The 17,391-nt window shown below is 46.2% G+C and overlaps 4 protein-coding genes across 4 annotated transcripts; all 4 read left to right on the top strand.

Annotated features, from left to right (window-relative positions):
- Positions 1 to 127: 127 nt before the first annotated feature.
- LOC127692009 (THO complex subunit 4-like) lies at positions 128 to 4,135 on the top strand. The gene is made up of 2 exons (XM_052191890.1): positions 128 to 856; positions 4,121 to 4,135. Exons 1-2 carry the CDS (start codon positions 128 to 130, stop codon positions 4,133 to 4,135), a joined length of 744 nt encoding a protein of 247 aa, XP_052047850.1.
- Positions 4,136 to 4,806: 671 nt separating this feature from the next.
- Positions 4,807 to 8,802, top strand: LOC127692010 (THO complex subunit 4-like). The gene is made up of 2 exons (XM_052191891.1): positions 4,807 to 5,535; positions 8,788 to 8,802. The coding sequence occupies exons 1-2, from the start codon at positions 4,807 to 4,809 to the stop codon at positions 8,800 to 8,802; spliced, it is 744 nt and encodes a 247-aa protein (XP_052047851.1).
- A 671-nt stretch (positions 8,803 to 9,473) lies between these two features.
- On the top strand, positions 9,474 to 10,202 carry LOC127692705 (THO complex subunit 4-like; the record flags this gene model as incomplete). The annotated part of the gene is made up of 1 exon (XM_052193317.1): positions 9,474 to 10,202. A coding segment is annotated over exon 1 (729 nt), but the record flags the coding sequence as incomplete, so codon positions are not given.
- A 3,947-nt stretch (positions 10,203 to 14,149) lies between these two features.
- LOC127692704 (THO complex subunit 4-like) lies at positions 14,150 to 14,878 on the top strand (the record flags this gene model as incomplete). Its single annotated transcript, XM_052193316.1, has 1 exon — positions 14,150 to 14,878. A coding segment is annotated over exon 1 (729 nt), but the record flags the coding sequence as incomplete, so codon positions are not given.
- Positions 14,879 to 17,391: the final 2,513 nt, after the last annotated feature.

Genomic DNA, 17,391 nt, shown 5'->3' on the forward strand with positions numbered 1-17,391 from the left:
GTTTTTCCTCATCAAGTTCTCAGGACCTCTTCCCTGTTGCTCAGTGATTTACTATGCTAAAAGCACCAGGGAGAGACTTTGAACATAAGGTTAAACCTTTGTTTTCAAAACAGGTGGGCTCGATCTGATGCCCGAATCCACACTGGCGATGGCCGACAAAGTGGACATGTCTTTGGATGACATCATCAAGCTGAACCGGAGGCAGCAAGGAGGTCCCTCGTGGGGCCGGGGTCGCAGAGGGGCCGGCTACCAGAACTTCCGTGGCTTCAAAGCAGGCGGCGGTGGTGAGCCTAGGAGGAAGCAGCCTGCCATGGCCCTGCGCGGCAGGAACCGGGTGGCACCATACAGCCACCAGAAGCAACGTCGGGACAAGTGGCAGCAGGACCTAGTCCACAGGGCCTTCGTGGGTGGAGCCAGCGTGGACAGCGGTGGGAAGCTGCTTGTGTCCAACCTGGACTTTGCAGTGTCCGATGCTGATATACAGGAAGTCTTTGCTTCATCCGGAACCTTGAAGAAAGCCACCGTGCACTATGATCGCTCTGGACAAAGTTTGGGGACAGCAGAGGTGCACTTTGAACGGGAAGCAGATGCCCTGAAGGCTATGCAAGAGTACAATGGTGTGCCTTTGGATGGCCGCCGCATGAAGATCCAGCTCGTCACATCCCAGATCCTTATGCAACCAAGACCTGCACAAAGCATCAACAGAGGAGGCATGACAAGAAACCCTGGCTCGGGAGGTTCGCGTGCCGGAGTCACCAGGAGAGGGACAAGTGGAGGCTACCAGGGACGAGCTAGAGGGGCCAGCAGCAACTCGAAGCAGCAGCTTACTGCAGAGGGGTTGGACGCACAGTTGGATGCTTATATGGAAAGCATGGACACTGACTGAGCAAATCCATGCGAGAAATGGGACCCAGAAGCCTCATCTGTGATGCCTAGGGGGAGGGAGGGAGGGAGGGTTGGCAACTGGACTGTGCAGACCATGGGGGATTTGGGTTTTGCTTCTTTGGATTTCTCCTCTTTTCCTTGCCTGTTTTCAAATAAAATCTACAATCTAATGTAATTTCTTTTTGCCTTTTTGTGTGTTTTAGTTTGATTTTTAACTCTGAAACAGACCTCTTTGGCCCTGACTTATCTTGGGGATACATTTTACTTGTTGCTGTTGTGTTGAAGGTAGCATTTTCACCTTTGCCATACTAAAAGGCAAAGGTGTGCTGGGGTGGGGGAACAGGCATTCTAGGGTACTAAAGTAGTAATTCACCTTCACCTTGGAGACTGATTTCTTTGGTGGTTGTTGTAATCATCAAAGTAGAAGGTGGAATAAGATTGCGTTCTCTGGGCCTGTGGGGGGAAGAGCGTGCCTCAGTGGACCCATGCAGAGGCAACCCTACACCCAGAGGGACCACCCACAGGATGGTATAGCATGGAAGAGAGTTTCTTTGGGGCATGGGGAAGGGAGTTGATGGGGAGAGTTAAGAGGCAGAGAGGAGGAGAGAAGTAGAAGCTGGCCAGGACCGTATGTGGAGGGAGTGGGGACCGGAAAGGAAAATGGAAGAGCCAAAGAGGGCAAGAGAATGAGAGGATGAGAGAGAGAGGGAGAAGAGGGGCAAGCAGCCCCTTTGATATGGGTCAGAGCTACCTGGCCATGGCCAGGTAAGCGTGGGGTGGAGCTGAGAAAGGCCACAAACAGTCGTGATAGAATAATCTTTACACAGTTTGGGTCTCTGTGGGTCTGGGCTCAAGAGTGAAGGCCAAAGCTCATGGTATTTGCCTCTTAAAAACATTCACAAGTATGGCCTACAAATATTGTTGTCACCCAAGAGAGTGGAATTAAAGCTGGCCTCAAAGCCACTTCCATGGTATATTATATTCCAGTGCTTCAATAGAGCTAGGTTTCTCAATCTTGCCTGGGAGTCAGCAAATATTCTACATCTCAGGGTCTTAGAGTGATATCTGGGGACCATGTAGTTTACTAGCAAGGAATAGATAGTGTCATTGCTCATTGGGAGTAAACTAGAATTTGGGGTTTTCATATACAAGGGCAGACCAGTTCAATCCCCTTGAATGTTTACAGACTAAACCATTCAGGAAATGGTGGCAGGCACAAATCTGCTTAACCATTGGCCAGCCTGTGACTGCAACTCGAATGGCAAACAGTTCATTTGACTCGGGTCTTTTAAGAGGTCATTGCGATGGGTGTCGAAAGCAGAAAGCAAAACAAAAAAAAAAAAAAAAAAAAAAAAAAACCAGAACAACAACAACAACAATGACAACCACAACAACCATGCTAGCAAAGCATCTCAAGAAGAGGTCTGGTCTAATTTCAAAAAGCTGATAGGTGTGGTGCTGAATGTGCCGTGAGGTGATCATGATTAGGTCACTTTTTGGTTTCCTTGTTTGTTTGTCTTTGTTGTTTATTTGGTTTTGGTTTGTGTTTGTTTTCTGTTTTGTTCTTTGTTTTGTTTAATCCCAGCATTAAATGGGATTAAAGGTGTGTGCCACCACTGCTGGGCAATTAGATCACTTCTGATCCACATCTCCAGGCAGGCAGACACACACCTTTAATCCCAATCTTGCCTTGAGGACATCCAATCAGGAGAGATTCTAATCTAATCCAAACTGGGCCACACCTCCTTCTCAAAGCCTATATAAAGACAGGGAAGAAGGAGCTTTTCCTCTTTGCCTGCTTGCTCTCACCTTGCTAGCAAGTCCATTCCTTCACCGGGATCCCAGCATCTCTACTGAAGACCAGTTGAGACCTCCAGCCTTGTGGACTGAGTGGATTCTGGAACTCTGAACTTTCCATCATCATAGCAAACCACTGGACTAGTGGGACCACACCTTGTAAGTCATTCAACTCAATCCCCTTTCTGTATGTATGTAGAGATTCATTCTGTAAGTTGTGCTTCTCTAGAGAGAACCCTGACTACCATAGTGATGATGCTTTTCATTTCAAAGATTTAGAAGAAAGATACTTGTCTCAAAACTATTTCTCTGAGCTGGGCATAGTGGCCCATGGGTTGATGTCTCACTACTCTGTAGAGGGAGTTAAGCAAATCTAGGATTCTGAGGCCAGCCTGGGCCATAGATCAACTACTAGGCTACAGAGTCTGACTAGGTCTTAAAGGGAACCCAAACAAACAAACCAATGTTCTCTCTCTGCACCATTAAAGACACTGAGATGAATCTGAGAATGGGACCCAGTGAGTTGCATTCCAATGGAATCGATGGCAGAGCCCAGTGTCTAGAACACTAAGCCCCCCGTATCTCCAAGCCTTCCTTCTTTTAGTATACACTCCATACATTTTATTCTCCTTCTTAAGATCCTTCCAGGAGGGTTCCAAGAGGGTCTCCATGGCCGAGTACTTGCGTGCAGTACCCATGTGTGCAGCCATGGGTGAGATGCCCAGCAATAAACACAAGTAGTAGCTGTCTGTCTTTGTGACACCCCTCTAGAGGACAGTCTCTGATTCCCCCTATGTTGCAGTCACAGAATCTTGGGATGTGTGTCCATTTTTTTATTTTTTTTATTTTTTGGCTCTGCTGTTGTTTCTTTCTTTGTTTCTTTGTTTTCTGTTTTTTCCTATCTAATGGGAGGAGTTTAGAGATGGTGTTCTGTTTCTTTAGGTGTCAAAAGCTTTCACCGAAGCACTTGGGAGACAGAGGCAGGCAGATCTCTGAGTTGGACGCCACCTCTGCTCTACAGCGTGTTCCCCCACGATACCTACATAAAAGAAAGCCAACTGATTTAAGAGGTAAGAGGGACTCTGGGAGAAGGCTATGAAAAAATGAAGCTTTCAGTCAGATTAGTGGGTTTCACAGAGAATTAGCCACAGTATTTTCTTTAGGCATCTAGGTTACAGCTCCCAAACATTGCTTTCATTGTTATCCTGTCTCTTTATAGGGGATGATGATTTGTGGTGTGAACAAAAAAAAATCCCAACACTTAAACTTAACATTCAACTCTATATTGTACTCGCTTTTAAGTAACGTTGTCATTTTGAAATTGTGTATTTTGGAGGTTTATACTTATCACTCTACTTATGATTGTTTCCATGTTTTTATCTTCTGTAGATAAAATATACAGATAGTGTTGTTGTTGTGTTTTTTTTTTTTCCTCTAGTTTCAGTCGTACTAGGCTGCCCTGGACAGTCTAGAGCTGTCTAGGTGTAGTAGCAGGATGTCATCTAACTTGAAAAGGTCCTCCTGTCTCTGCCTCTTGAGGGCTGGGATCCAAAGCATTGGCCACCACACTGAACCTTTTTTTTTTCCCCTTTAGTTTACTCTATTTTGTTTGTGACAGTGTTCCCCTATGCAAACCTGGACAATGCGGTTATATTTTATTTTCTGTTCAAATTCCTCAAATTCCTTTCTGGTTTGTTTGGTGGTGTGTTGGTACAGGAGTCAGGTAGAGCTCAGAAGACTTGGATGGGTGAATTGTCTCCTCGATAGGTACTGGTTCCCAGAGACTGGCCTCAGCTCATTGGGTTTGCCTGTTCAGATGTTTCCAATGTTGTTTGGAAAGTGTGGTGTTAAGAGTTGTATAGGAAGCACTCTGAGTAGGCCAGAAATGTAATTAAGCACTTCTATCACTTACCAAACAATCAGGAGGAGATACAGCCACCTGTAATGGTTTCAATTGAAACCTTTGTCGATAAAGAGTGTTCCTGTTGAAAATTCTTGTTTTTCCTCATCAAGTTCTCAGGACCTCTTCCCTGTTGCTCAGTGATTTACTATGCTAAAAGCACCAGGGAGAGACTTTGAACATAAGGTTAAACCTTTGTTTTCAAAACAGGTGGGCTCGATCTGATGCCCGAATCCACACTGGCGATGGCCGACAAAGTGGACATGTCTTTGGATGACATCATCAAGCTGAACCGGAGGCAGCAAGGAGGTCCCTGGTGGGGCCGGGGTCGCAGAGGGGCCGGCTACCAGAACTTCCGTGGCTTCAAAGCAGGCGGCGGTGGTGAGCCTAGGAGGAAGCAGCCTGCCATGGCCCTGCGCGGCAGGAACCGGGTGGCACCATACAGCCACCAGAAGCAACGTCGGGACAAGTGGCAGCAGGACCTAGTCCACAGGGCCTTCGTGGGTGGAGCCAGCGTGGACAGCGGTGGGAAGCTGCTTGTGTCCAACCTGGACTTTGCAGTGTCCGATGCTGATATACAGGAAGTCTTTGCTTCATCCGGAACCTTGAAGAAAGCCACCGTGCACTATGATCGCTCTGGACAAAGTTTGGGGACAGCAGAGGTGCACTTTGAACGGGAAGCAGATGCCCTGAAGGCTATGCAAGAGTACAATGGTGTGCCTTTGGATGGCCGCCGCATGAAGATCCAGCTCGTCACATCCCAGATCCTTATGCAACCAAGACCTGCACAAAGCATCAACAGAGGAGGCATGACAAGAAACCCTGGCTCGGGAGGTTCGCGTGCCGGAGTCACCAGGAGAGGGACAAGTGGAGGCTACCAGGGACGAGCTAGAGGGGCCAGCAGCAACTCGAAGCAGCAGCTTACTGCAGAGGGGTTGGACGCACAGTTGGATGCTTATATGGAAAGCATGGACACTGACTGAGCAAATCCATGCGAGAAATGGGACCCAGAAGCCTCATCTGTGATGCCTAGGGGGAGGGAGGGAGGGAGGGTTGGCAACTGGACTGTGCAGACCATGGGGGATTTGGGTTTTGCTTCTTTGGATTTCCTCCTCTTTTCCTTGCCTGTTTTCAAATAAAATCTACAATCTAATGTAATTTCTTTTTGCCTTTTTGTGTGTTTTAGTTTGATTTTTAACTCTGAAACAGACCTCTTTGGCCCTGACTTATCTTGGGGATACATTTTACTTGTTGCTGTTGTGTTGAAGGTAGCATTTTCACCTTTGCCATACTAAAAGGCAAAGGTGTGCTGGGGTGGGGGAACAGGCATTCTAGGGTACTAAAGTAGTAATTCACCTTCACCTTGGAGACTGATTTCTTTGGTGGTTGTTGTAATCATCAAAGTAGAAGGTGGAATAAGATTGCGTTCTCTGGGCCTGTGGGGGGAAGAGCGTGCCTCAGTGGACCCATGCAGAGGCAACCCTACACCCAGAGGGACCACCCACAGGATGGTATAGCATGGAAGAGAGTTTCTTTGGGGCATGGGGAAGGGAGTTGATGGGGAGAGTTAAGAGGCAGAGAGGAGGAGAGAAGTAGAAGCTGGCCAGGACCGTATGTGGAGGGAGTGGGGACCGGAAAGGAAAATGGAAGAGCCAAAGAGGGCAAGAGAATGAGAGGATGAGAGAGAGAGGGAGAAGAGGGGCAAGCAGCCCCTTTGATATGGGTCAGAGCTACCTGGCCATGGCCAGGTAAGCGTGGGGTGGAGCTGAGAAAGGCCACAAACAGTCGTGATAGAATAATCTTTACACAGTTTGGGTCTCTGTGGGTCTGGGCTCAAGAGTGAAGGCCAAAGCTCATGGTATTTGCCTCTTAAAAACATTCACAAGTATGGCCTACAAATATTGTTGTCACCCAAGAGAGTGGAATTAAAGCTGGCCTCAAAGCCACGTCCATGGTATATTATATTCCAGGGCTTCAATAGAGCTAGGTTTCTCAATCTTGCCTGGGAGTCAGCAAATATTCTACATCTCAGGGTCTTAGAGTGATATCTGGGGACCATGTAGTTTACTAGCAAGGAATAGATAGTGTCATTGCTCATTGGGAGTAAACTAGAATTTGGGGTTTTCATATACAAGGGCAGACCAGTTCAATCCCCTTGAATGTTTACAGACTAAACCATTCAGGAAATGGTGGCAGGCACAAATCTGCTTAACCATTGGCCAGCCTGTGACTGCAACTCGAATGGCAAACAGTTCATTTGACTCGGGTCTTTTAAGAGGTCATTGCGATGGGTGTCGAAAGCAGAAAGCAAAACAAAAAAAAAAAAAACAGAACAACAACAACAACAATGACAACCACAACAACCATGCTAGCAAAGCATCTCAAGAAGAGGTCTGGTCTAATTTCAAAAAGCTGATAGGTGTGGTGCTGAATGTGCCGTGAGGTGATCATGATTAGGTCACTTTTTGATTTCCTTGTTTGTTTGTCTTTGTTGTTTATTTGGTTTTGGTTTGTGTTTGTTTTCTGTTTTGTTCTTTGTTTTGTTTAATCCCAGCATTAAATGGGATTAAAGGTGTGTGCCACCACTGCTGGGCAATTAGATCACTTCTGATCCACATCTCCAGGCAGGCAGACACACACCTTTAATCCCAATCTTGCCTTGAGGACATCCAATCAGGAGAGATTCTAATCTAATCCAAACTGGGCCACACCTCCTTCTCAAAGCCTATATAAAGACAGGGAAGAAGGAGCTTTTCCTCTTTGCCTGCTTGCTCTCACCTTGCTAGCAAGTCCATTCCTTCACCGGGATCCCAGCATCTCTACTGAAGACCAGTTGAGACCTCCAGCCTTGTGGACTGAGTGGATTCTGGAACTCTGAACTTTCCATCATCATAGCAAACCACTGGATTAGTGGGACCACACCTTGTAAGTCATTCAACTCAATCCCCTTTCTGTATGTATGTAGAGATTCATTCTGTAAGTTGTGCTTCTCTAGAGAGAACCCTGACTACCATAGTGATGATGCTTTTCATTTCAAAGATTTAGAAGAAAGATACTTGTCTCAAAACTATTTCTCTGAGCTGGGCATAGTGGCCCATGGGTTGATGTCTCACTACTCTGTAGAGGGAGTTAAGCAAATCTAGGATTCTGAGGCCAGCCTGGGCCATAGATCAACTACTAGGCTACAGAGTCTGACTAGGTCTTAAAGGGAACCCAAACAAACAAACCAATGTTCTCTCTCTGCACCATTAAAGACACTGAGATGAATCTGAGAATGGGACCCAGTGAGTTGCATTCCAATGGAATCGATGGCAGAGCCCAGTGTCTAGAACACTAAGCCCCCCGTATCTCCAAGCCTTCCTTCTTTTAGTATACACTCCATACATTTTATTCTCCTTCTTAAGATCCTTCCAGGAGGGTTCCAAGAGGGTCTCCATGGCCGAGTACTTGCATGCAGTACCCATGTGTGCAGCCATGGGTGAGATGCCCAGCAATAAACACAAGTAGTAGCTGTCTGTCTTTGTGACACCCCTCTAGAGGACAGTCTCTGATTCCCCCTATGTTGCAGTCACAGAATCTTGGGATGTGTGTCCATTTTTTTATTTTTTTTATTTTTTGGCTCTGCTGTTGTTTCTTTCTTTGTTTCTTTGTTTTCTGTTTTTTCCTATCTAATGGGAGGAGTTTAGAGATGGTGTTCTGTTTCTTTAGGTGTCAAAAGCTTTCACCGAAGCACTTGGGAGACAGAGGCAGGCAGATCTCTGAGTTGGACGCCACCTCTGCTCTACAGCGTGTTCCCCCACGATACCTACATAAAAGAAAGCCAACTGATTTAAGAGGTAAGAGGGACTCTGGGAGAAGGCTATGAAAAAATGAAGCTTTCAGTCAGATTAGTGGGTTTCACAGAGAATTAGCCACAGTATTTTCTTTAGGCATCTAGGTTACAGCTCCCAAACATTGCTTTCATTGTTATCCTGTCTCTTTATAGGGGATGATGATTTGTGGTGTGAACAAAAAAAAATCCCAACACTTAAACTTAACATTCAACTCTATATTGTACTCGCTTTTAAGTAACGTTGTCATTTTGAAATTGTGTATTTTGGAGGTTTATACTTATCATTCTACTTATGATTGTTTCCATGTTTTTATCTTCTGTAGATAAAATATACAGATAGTGTTGTTGTTGTGTTTTTTTTTTTTTCCTCTAGTTTCAGTCGTACTAGGCTGCCCTGGACAGTCTAGAGCTGTCTAGGTGTAGTAACAGGATGTCATCTAACTTGAAAAGGTCCTCCTGTCTCTGCCTCTTGAGGGCTGGGATCAAAAGCATTGGCCACCACACTGAACCTTTTTTTTTCCCCCTTTAGTTTACTCTATTTTGTTTGTGACAGTGTTCCCCTATGCAAACCTGGACAATGCGGTTATATTTTATTTTCTGTTCAAATTCCTCAAATTCCTTTCTGGTTTGTTTGGTGGTGTGTTGGTACAGGAGTCAGGTAGAGCTCAGAAGACTTGGATGGGTGAATTGTCTCCTCGATAGGTACTGGTTCCCAGAGACTGGCCTCAGCTCATTGGGTTTGCCTGTTCAGATGTTTCCAATGTTGTTTGGAAAGTGTGGTGTTAAGAGTTGTATAGGAAGCACTCTGAGTAGGCCAGAAATGTAATTAAGCACTTCTATCACTTACCAAACAATCAGGAGGAGATACAGCCACCTGTAATGGTTTCAATTGAAACCTTTGTCGATAAAGAGTGTTCCTGTTGAAAATTCTTGTTTTTCCTCATCAAGTTCTCAGGACCTCTTCCCTGTTGCTCAGTGATTTACTATGCTAAAAGCACCAGGGAGAGACTTTGAACATAAGGTTAAACCTTTGTTTTCAAAACAGGTGGGCTCGATCTGATGCCCGAATCCACACTGGCGATGGCCGACAAAGTGGACATGTCTTTGGATGACATCATCAAGCTGAACCGGAGGCAGCAAGGAGGTCCCTGGTGGGGCCGGGGTCGCAGAGGGGCCGGCTACCAGAACTTCCGTGGCTTCAAAGCAGGCGGCGGTGGTGAGCCTAGGAGGAAGCAGCCTGCCATGGCCCTGCGCGGCAGGAACCGGGTGGCACCATACAGCCACCAGAAGCAACGTCGGGACAAGTGGCAGCAGGACCTAGTCCACAGGGCCTTCGTGGGTGGAGCCAGCGTGGACAGCGGTGGGAAGCTGCTTGTGTCCAACCTGGACTTTGCAGTGTCCGATGCTGATATACAGGAAGTCTTTGCTTCATCCGGAACCTTGAAGAAAGCCACCGTGCACTATGATCGCTCTGGACAAAGTTTGGGGACAGCAGAGGTGCACTTTGAACGGGAAGCAGATGCCCTGAAGGCTATGCAAGAGTACAATGGTGTGCCTTTGGATGGCCGCCGCATGAAGATCCAGCTCGTCACATCCCAGATCCTTATGCAACCAAGACCTGCACAAAGCATCAACAGAGGAGGCATGACAAGAAACCCTGGCTCGGGAGGTTCGCGTGCCGGAGTCACCAGGAGAGGGACAAGTGGAGGCTACCAGGGACGAGCTAGAGGGGCCAGCAGCAACTCGAAGCAGCAGCTTACTGCAGAGGGGTTGGACGCACAGTTGGATGCTTATATGGAAAGCATGGACACTGACTGAGCAAATCCATGCGAGAAATGGGACCCAGAAGCCTCATCTGTGATGCCTAGGGGGAGGGAGGGAGGGAGGGTTGGCAACTGGACTGTGCAGACCATGGGGGATTTGGGTTTTGCTTCTTTGGATTTCTCCTCTTTTCCTTGCCTGTTTTCAAATAAAATCTACAATCTAATGTAATTTCTTTTTGCCTTTTTGTGTGTTTTAGTTTGATTTTTAACTCTGAAACAGACCTCTTTGGCCCTGACTTATCTTGGGGATACATTTTACTTGTTGCTGTTGTGTTGAAGGTAGCATTTTCACCTTTGCCATACTAAAAGGCAAAGGTGTGCTGGGGTGGGGGAACAGGCATTCTAGGGTACTAAAGTAGTAATTCACCTTCACCTTGGAGACTGATTTCTTTGGTGGTTGTTGTAATCATCAAAGTAGAAGGTGGAATAAGATTGCGTTCTCTGGGCCTGTGGGGGGAAGAGCGTGCCTCAGTGGACCCATGCAGAGGCAACCCTACACCCAGAGGGACCACCCACAGGATGGTATAGCATGGAAGAGAGTTTCTTTGGGGCATGGGGAAGGGAGTTGATGGGGAGAGTTAAGAGGCAGAGAGGAGGAGAGAAGTAGAAGCTGGCCAGGACCGTATGTGGAGGGAGTGGGGACCGGAAAGGAAAATGGAAGAGCCAAAGAGGGCAAGAGAATGAGAGGATGAGAGAGAGAGGGAGAAGAGGGGCAAGCAGCCCCTTTGATATGGGTCAGAGCTACCTGGCCATGGCCAGGTAAGCGTGGGGTGGAGCTGAGAAAGGCCACAAACAGTCGTGATAGAATAATCTTTACACAGTTTGGGTCTCTGTGGGTCTGGGCTCAAGAGTGAAGGCCAAAGCTCATGGTATTTGCCTCTTAAAAACATTCACAAGTATGGCCTACAAATATTGTTGTCACCCAAGAGAGTGGAATTAAAGCTGGCCTCAAAGCCACTTCCATGGTATATTATATTCCAGTGCTTCAATAGAGCTAGGTTTCTCAATCTTGCCTGGGAGTCAGCAAATATTCTACATCTCAGGGTCTTAGAGTGATATCTGGGGACCATGTAGTTTACTAGCAAGGAATAGATAGTGTCATTGCTCATTGGGAGTAAACTAGAATTTGGGGTTTTCATATACAAGGGCAGACCAGTTCAATCCCCTTGAATGTTTACAGACTAAACCATTCAGGAAATGGTGGCAGGCACAAATCTGCTTAACCATTGGCCAGCCTGTGACTGCAACTCGAATGGCAAACAGTTCATTTGACTCGGGTCTTTTAAGAGGTCATTGCGATGGGTGTTGAAAGCAGAAAGTAAAACAAAACAAACAAACAAAAAAAAAACAGAACAACAACAACAACAATGACAACCACAACAACCATGCTAGCAAAGCATCTCAAGAAGAGGTCTGGTCTAATTTCAAAAAGCTGATAGGTGTGGTGCTGAATGTGCCGTGAGGTGATCATGATTAGGTCACTTTTTGGTTTCCTTGTTTGTTTGTCTTTGTTGTTTATTTGGTTTTGGTTTGTGTTTGTTTTCTGTTTTGTTCTTTGTTTTGTTTAATCCCAGCATTAAATGGGATTAAAGGTGTGTGCCACCACTGCTGGGCAATTAGATCACTTCTGATCCACATCTCCAGGCAGGCAGACACACACCTTTAATCCCAATCTTGCCTTGAGGACATCTAATCAGGAGAGATTCTAATCTAATCCAAACTGGGCCACACCTCCTTCTCAAAGCCTATATAAAGATAGGGAAGAAGGAGCTTTTCCTCTTTGCCTGCTTGCTCTCACCTTGCTAGCAAGTCCATTCCTTCACCGGGATCCCAGCATCTCTACTGAAGACCAGTTGAGACCTCCAGCCTTGTGGACTGAGTGGATTCTGGAACTCTGAACTTTCCATCATCATAGCAAACCACTGGATTAGTGGGACCACACCTTGTAAGTCATTCAACTCAATCCCCTTTCTGTATGTATGTAGAGATTCATTCTGTAAGTTGTGCTTCTCTAGAGAGAACCCTGACTACCATAGTGATGATGCTTTTCATTTCAAAGATTTAGAAGAAAGATACTTGTCTCAAAACTATTTCTCTGAGCTGGGCATAGTGGCCCATGGGTTGATGTCTCACTACTCTGTAGAGGGAGTTAAGCAAATCTAGGATTCTGAGGCCAGCCTGGGCCATAGATCAACTACTAGGCTACAGAGTCTGACTAGGTCTTAAAGGGAACCCAAACAAACAAACCAATGTTCTCTCTCTGCACCATTAAAGACACTGAGATGAATCTGAGAATGGGACCCAGTGAGTTGCATTCCAATGGAATCGATGGCAGAGCCCAGTGTCTAGAACACTAAGCCCCCCGTATCTCCAAGCCTTCCTTCTTTTAGTATACACTCCATACATTTTATTCTCCTTCTTAAGATCCTTCCAGGAGGGTTCCAAGAGGGTCTCCATGGCCGAGTACTTGCGTGCAGTACCCATGTGTGCAGCCATGGGTGAGATGCCCAGCAATAAACACAAGTAGTAGCTGTCTGTCTTTGTGACACCCCTCTAGAGGACAGTCTCTGATTCCCCCTATGTTGCAGTCACAGAATCTTGGGATGTGTGTCCATTTTTTTATTTTTTTTATTTTTTGGCTCTGCTGTTGTTTCTTTCTTTGTTTCTTTGTTTTCTGTTTTTTCCTATCTAATGGGAGGAGTTTAGAGATGGTGTTCTGTTTCTTTAGGTGTCAAAAGCTTTCACCGAAGCACTTGGGAGACAGAGGCAGGCAGATCTCTGAGTTGGACGCCACCTCTGCTCTACAGCGTGTTCCCCCACGATACCTACATAAAAGAAAGCCAACTGATTTAAGAGGTAAGAGGGACTCTGGGAGAAGGCTATGAAAAAATGAAGCTTTCAGTCAGATTAGTGGGTTTCACAGAGAATTAGCCACAGTATTTTCTTTAGGCATCTAGGTTACAGCTCCCAAACATTGCTTTCATTGTTATCCTGTCTCTTTATAGGGGATGATGATTTGTGGTGTGAACAAAAAAAAATCCCAACACTTAAACTTAACATTCAACTCTATATTGTACTCGCTTTTAAATAACGTTGTCATTTTGAAATTGTGTATTTTGGAGGTTTATACTTATCATTCTACTTATGATTGTTTCCATGTTTTTATCTTCTGTAGATAAAATATACAGATAGTGTTGTTGTTGTTGTTTTTTTTTTTTTTCTCTAGTTTCAGTCGTACTAGGCTGCCCTGGACAGTCTAGAGCTGTCTAGGTGTAGTAGCAGGATGTCATCTAACTTGAAAAGGTCCTCCTGTCTCTGCCTCTTGAGGGCTGGGATCAAAAGCATTGGCCACCACACTGAACCTTTTTTTTTCCCCCTTTAGTTTACTCTATTTTGTTTGTGACAGTGTTCCCCTATGCAAACCTGGACAATGCGGTTATATTTTATTTTCTGTTCAAATTCCTCAAATTCCTTTCTGGTTTGTTTGGTGGTGTGTTGGTACAGGAGTCAGGTAGAGCTCAGAAGACTTGGATGGGTGAATTGTCTCCTCGATAGGTACTGGTTCCCAGAGACTGGCCTCAGCTCATTGGGTTTGCCTGTTCAGATGTTTCCAATGTTGTTTGGAAAGTGTGGTGTTAAGAGTTGTATAGGAAGCACTCTGAGTAGGCCAGAAATGTAATTAAGCACTTCTATCACTTACCAAACAATCAGGAGGAGATACAGCCACCTGTAATGGTTTCAATTGAAACCTTTGTCGATAAAGAGTGTTCCTGTTGAAAATTCTTGTTTTTCCTCATCAAGTTCTCAGGACCTCTTCCCTGTTGCTCAGTGATTTACTATGCTAAAAGCACCAGGGAGAGACTTTGAACATAAGGTTAAACCTTTGTTTTCAAAACAGGTGGGCTCGATCTGATGCCCGAATCCACACTGGCGATGGCCGACAAAGTGGACATGTCTTTGGATGACATCATCAAGCTGAACCGGAGGCAGCAAGGAGGTCCCTGGTGGGGCCGGGGTCGCAGAGGGGCCGGCTACCAGAACTTCCGTGGCTTCAAAGCAGGCGGCGGTGGTGAGCCTAGGAGGAAGCAGCCTGCCATGGCCCTGCGCGGCAGGAACCGGGTGGCACCATACAGCCACCAGAAGCAACGTCGGGACAAGTGGCAGCAGGACCTAGTCCACAGGGCCTTCGTGGGTGGAGCCAGCGTGGACAGCGGTGGGAAGCTGCTTGTGTCCAACCTGGACTTTGCAGTGTCCGATGCTGATATACAGGAAGTCTTTGCTTCATCCGGAACCTTGAAGAAAGCCACCGTGCACTATGATCGCTCTGGACAAAGTTTGGGGACAGCAGAGGTGCACTTTGAACGGGAAGCAGATGCCCTGAAGGCTATGCAAGAGTACAATGGTGTGCCTTTGGATGGCCGCCGCATGAAGATCCAGCTCGTCACATCCCAGATCCTTATGCAACCAAGACCTGCACAAAGCATCAACAGAGGAGGCATGACAAGAAACCCTGGCTCGGGAGGTTCGCGTGCCGGAGTCACCAGGAGAGGGACAAGTGGAGGCTACCAGGGACGAGCTAGAGGGGCCAGCAGCAACTCGAAGCAGCAGCTTACTGCAGAGGGGTTGGACGCACAGTTGGATGCTTATATGGAAAGCATGGACACTGACTGAGCAAATCCATGCGAGAAATGGGACCCAGAAGCCTCATCTGTGATGCCTAGGGGGAGGGAGGGAGGGAGGGTTGGCAACTGGACTGTGCAGACCATGGGGGATTTGGGTTTGGCTTCTTTGGATTTCTCCTCTTTTCCTTGCCTGTTTTCAAATAAAATCTACAATCTAATGTAATTTCTTTTTGCCTTTTTGTGTGTTTTAGTTTGATTTTTAACTCTGAAACAGACCTCTTTGGCCCTGACTTATCTTGGGGATACATTTTACTTGTTGCTGTTGTGTTGAAGGTAGCATTTTCACCTTTGCCATACTAAAAGGCAAAGGTGTGCTGGGGTGGGGGAACAGGCATTCTAGGGTACTAAAGTAGTAATTCACCTTCACCTTGGAGACTGATTTCTTTGGTGGTTGTTGTAATCATCAAAGTAGAAGGTGGAATAAGATTGCGTTCTCTGGGCCTGTGGGGGGAAGAACTTGCCTCAGTGGACCCATGCAGAGGCAACCCTTCACCCAGAGGGACCACCCACAGGATGGTATAGCATGGAAGAGAGTTTCTTTGGGGCATGGGGAAGGGAGTTGATGGGGAGAGTTAAGAGGCAGAGAGGAGGAGAGAAGTAGAAGCTGGCCAGGACCGTATGTGGAGGGAGTGGGGACCGGAAAGGAAAATGGAAGAGCCAAAGAGGGCAAGAGAATGAGAGGATGAGAGAGAGAGGGAGAAGAGGGGCAAGCAGCCCCTTTGATATGGGTCAGAGCTACCTGGCCATGGCCAGGTAAGCGTGGGGTGGAGCTGAGAAAGGCCACAAACAGTCGTGATAGAATAATCTTTACACAGTTTGGGTCTCTGTGGGTCTGGGCTCAAGAGTGAAGGCCAAAGCTCATGGTATTTGCCTCTTAAAAACATTCACAAGTATGGCCTGCAAATATTGTTGTCACCCAAGAGAGTGGAATTAAAGCTGGCCTCAAAGCCACTTCCATGGTATATTATATTCCAGGGCTTCAATAGAGCTAGGTTTCTCAATCTTGCCTGGGAGTCAGCAAATATTCTACATCTCAGGGTCTTAGAGTGATATCTGGGGACCATGTAGTTTACTAGCAAGGAATAGATAGTGTCATTGCTCATTGGGAGTAAACTAGAATTTGGGGTTTTCATATACAAGGGCAGACCAGTTCAATCCCCTTGAATGTTTACAGACTAAACCATTCAGGAAATGGTGGCAGGCACAAATCTGCTTAACCATTGGCCAGCCTGTGACTGCAACTCGAATGGCAAACAGTTCATTTGACTCGGGTCTTTTAAGAGGTCATTGCGATGGGTGTTGAAAGCAGAAAGCAAAACAAAACAAAAAAAAAAACAGAACAACAACAACAACAATGACAACCACAACAACCATGCTAGCAAAGCATCTCAAGAAGAGGTCTGGTCTAATTTCAAAAAGCTGATAGGTGTGGTGCTGAATGTGCCGTGAGGTGATCATGATTAGGTCACTTTTTGGTTTCCTTGTTTGTTTGTCTTTGTTGTTTATTTGGTTTTGGTTTGTGTTTGTTTTCTGTTTTGTTCTTTGTTTTGTTTAATCCCAGCATTAAATGGGATTAAAGGTGTGTGCCACCACTGCTGGGCAATTAGATCACTTCTGATCCACATCTCCAGGCAGGCAGACACACACCTTTAATCCCAATCTTGCCTTGAGGACATCCAATCAGGAGAGATTCTAATCTAATCCAAACTGGGCCACACCTCCTTCTCAAAGCCTATATAAAGACAGGGAAGAAGGAGCTTTTCCTCTTTGCCTGCTTGCTCTCACCTTGCTAGCAAGTCCATTCCTTCACCGGGATCCCAGCATCTCTACTGAAGACCAGTTGAGACCTCCAGCCTTGTGGACTGAGTGGATTCTGGAACTCTGAACTTTCCATCATCATAGCAAACCACTGGATTAGTGGGACCACACCTTGTAAGTCATTCAACTCAATCCCCTTTCTGTATGTATGTAGAGATTCATTCTGTAAGTTGTGCTTCTCTAGAGAGAACCCTGACTACCATAGTGATGATGCTTTTCATTTCAAAGATTTAGAAGAAAGATACTTGTCTCAAAACTATTTCTCTGAGCTGGGCATAGTGGCCCATGGGTTGATGTCTCACTACTCTGTAGAGGGAGTTAAGCAAATCTAGGATTCTGAGGCCAGCCTGGGCCATAGATCAACTACTAGGCTACAGAGTCTGACTAGGTCTTAAAGGGAACCCAAACAAACAAACCAATGTTCTCTCTCTGCACCATTAAAGACACTGAGATGAATCTGAGAATGGGACCCAGTGAGTTGCATTCCAATGGAATCGATGGCAGAGCCCAGTGTCTAGAACACTAAGCCCCCCGTATCTCCAAGCCTTCCTTCTTTTAGTATACACTCCATACATTTTATTCTCCTTCTTAAGATCCTTCCAGGAGGGTTCCAAGAGGGTCTCCATGGCCGAGTACTTGCGTGCAGTACCCATG

The sequence above is a fragment of the Apodemus sylvaticus genome, chromosome 9 (assembly GCF_947179515.1).
Source record: "Apodemus sylvaticus chromosome 9, mApoSyl1.1, whole genome shotgun sequence".
Classification (NCBI taxonomy): domain Eukaryota; kingdom Metazoa; phylum Chordata; class Mammalia; order Rodentia; family Muridae; genus Apodemus; species Apodemus sylvaticus.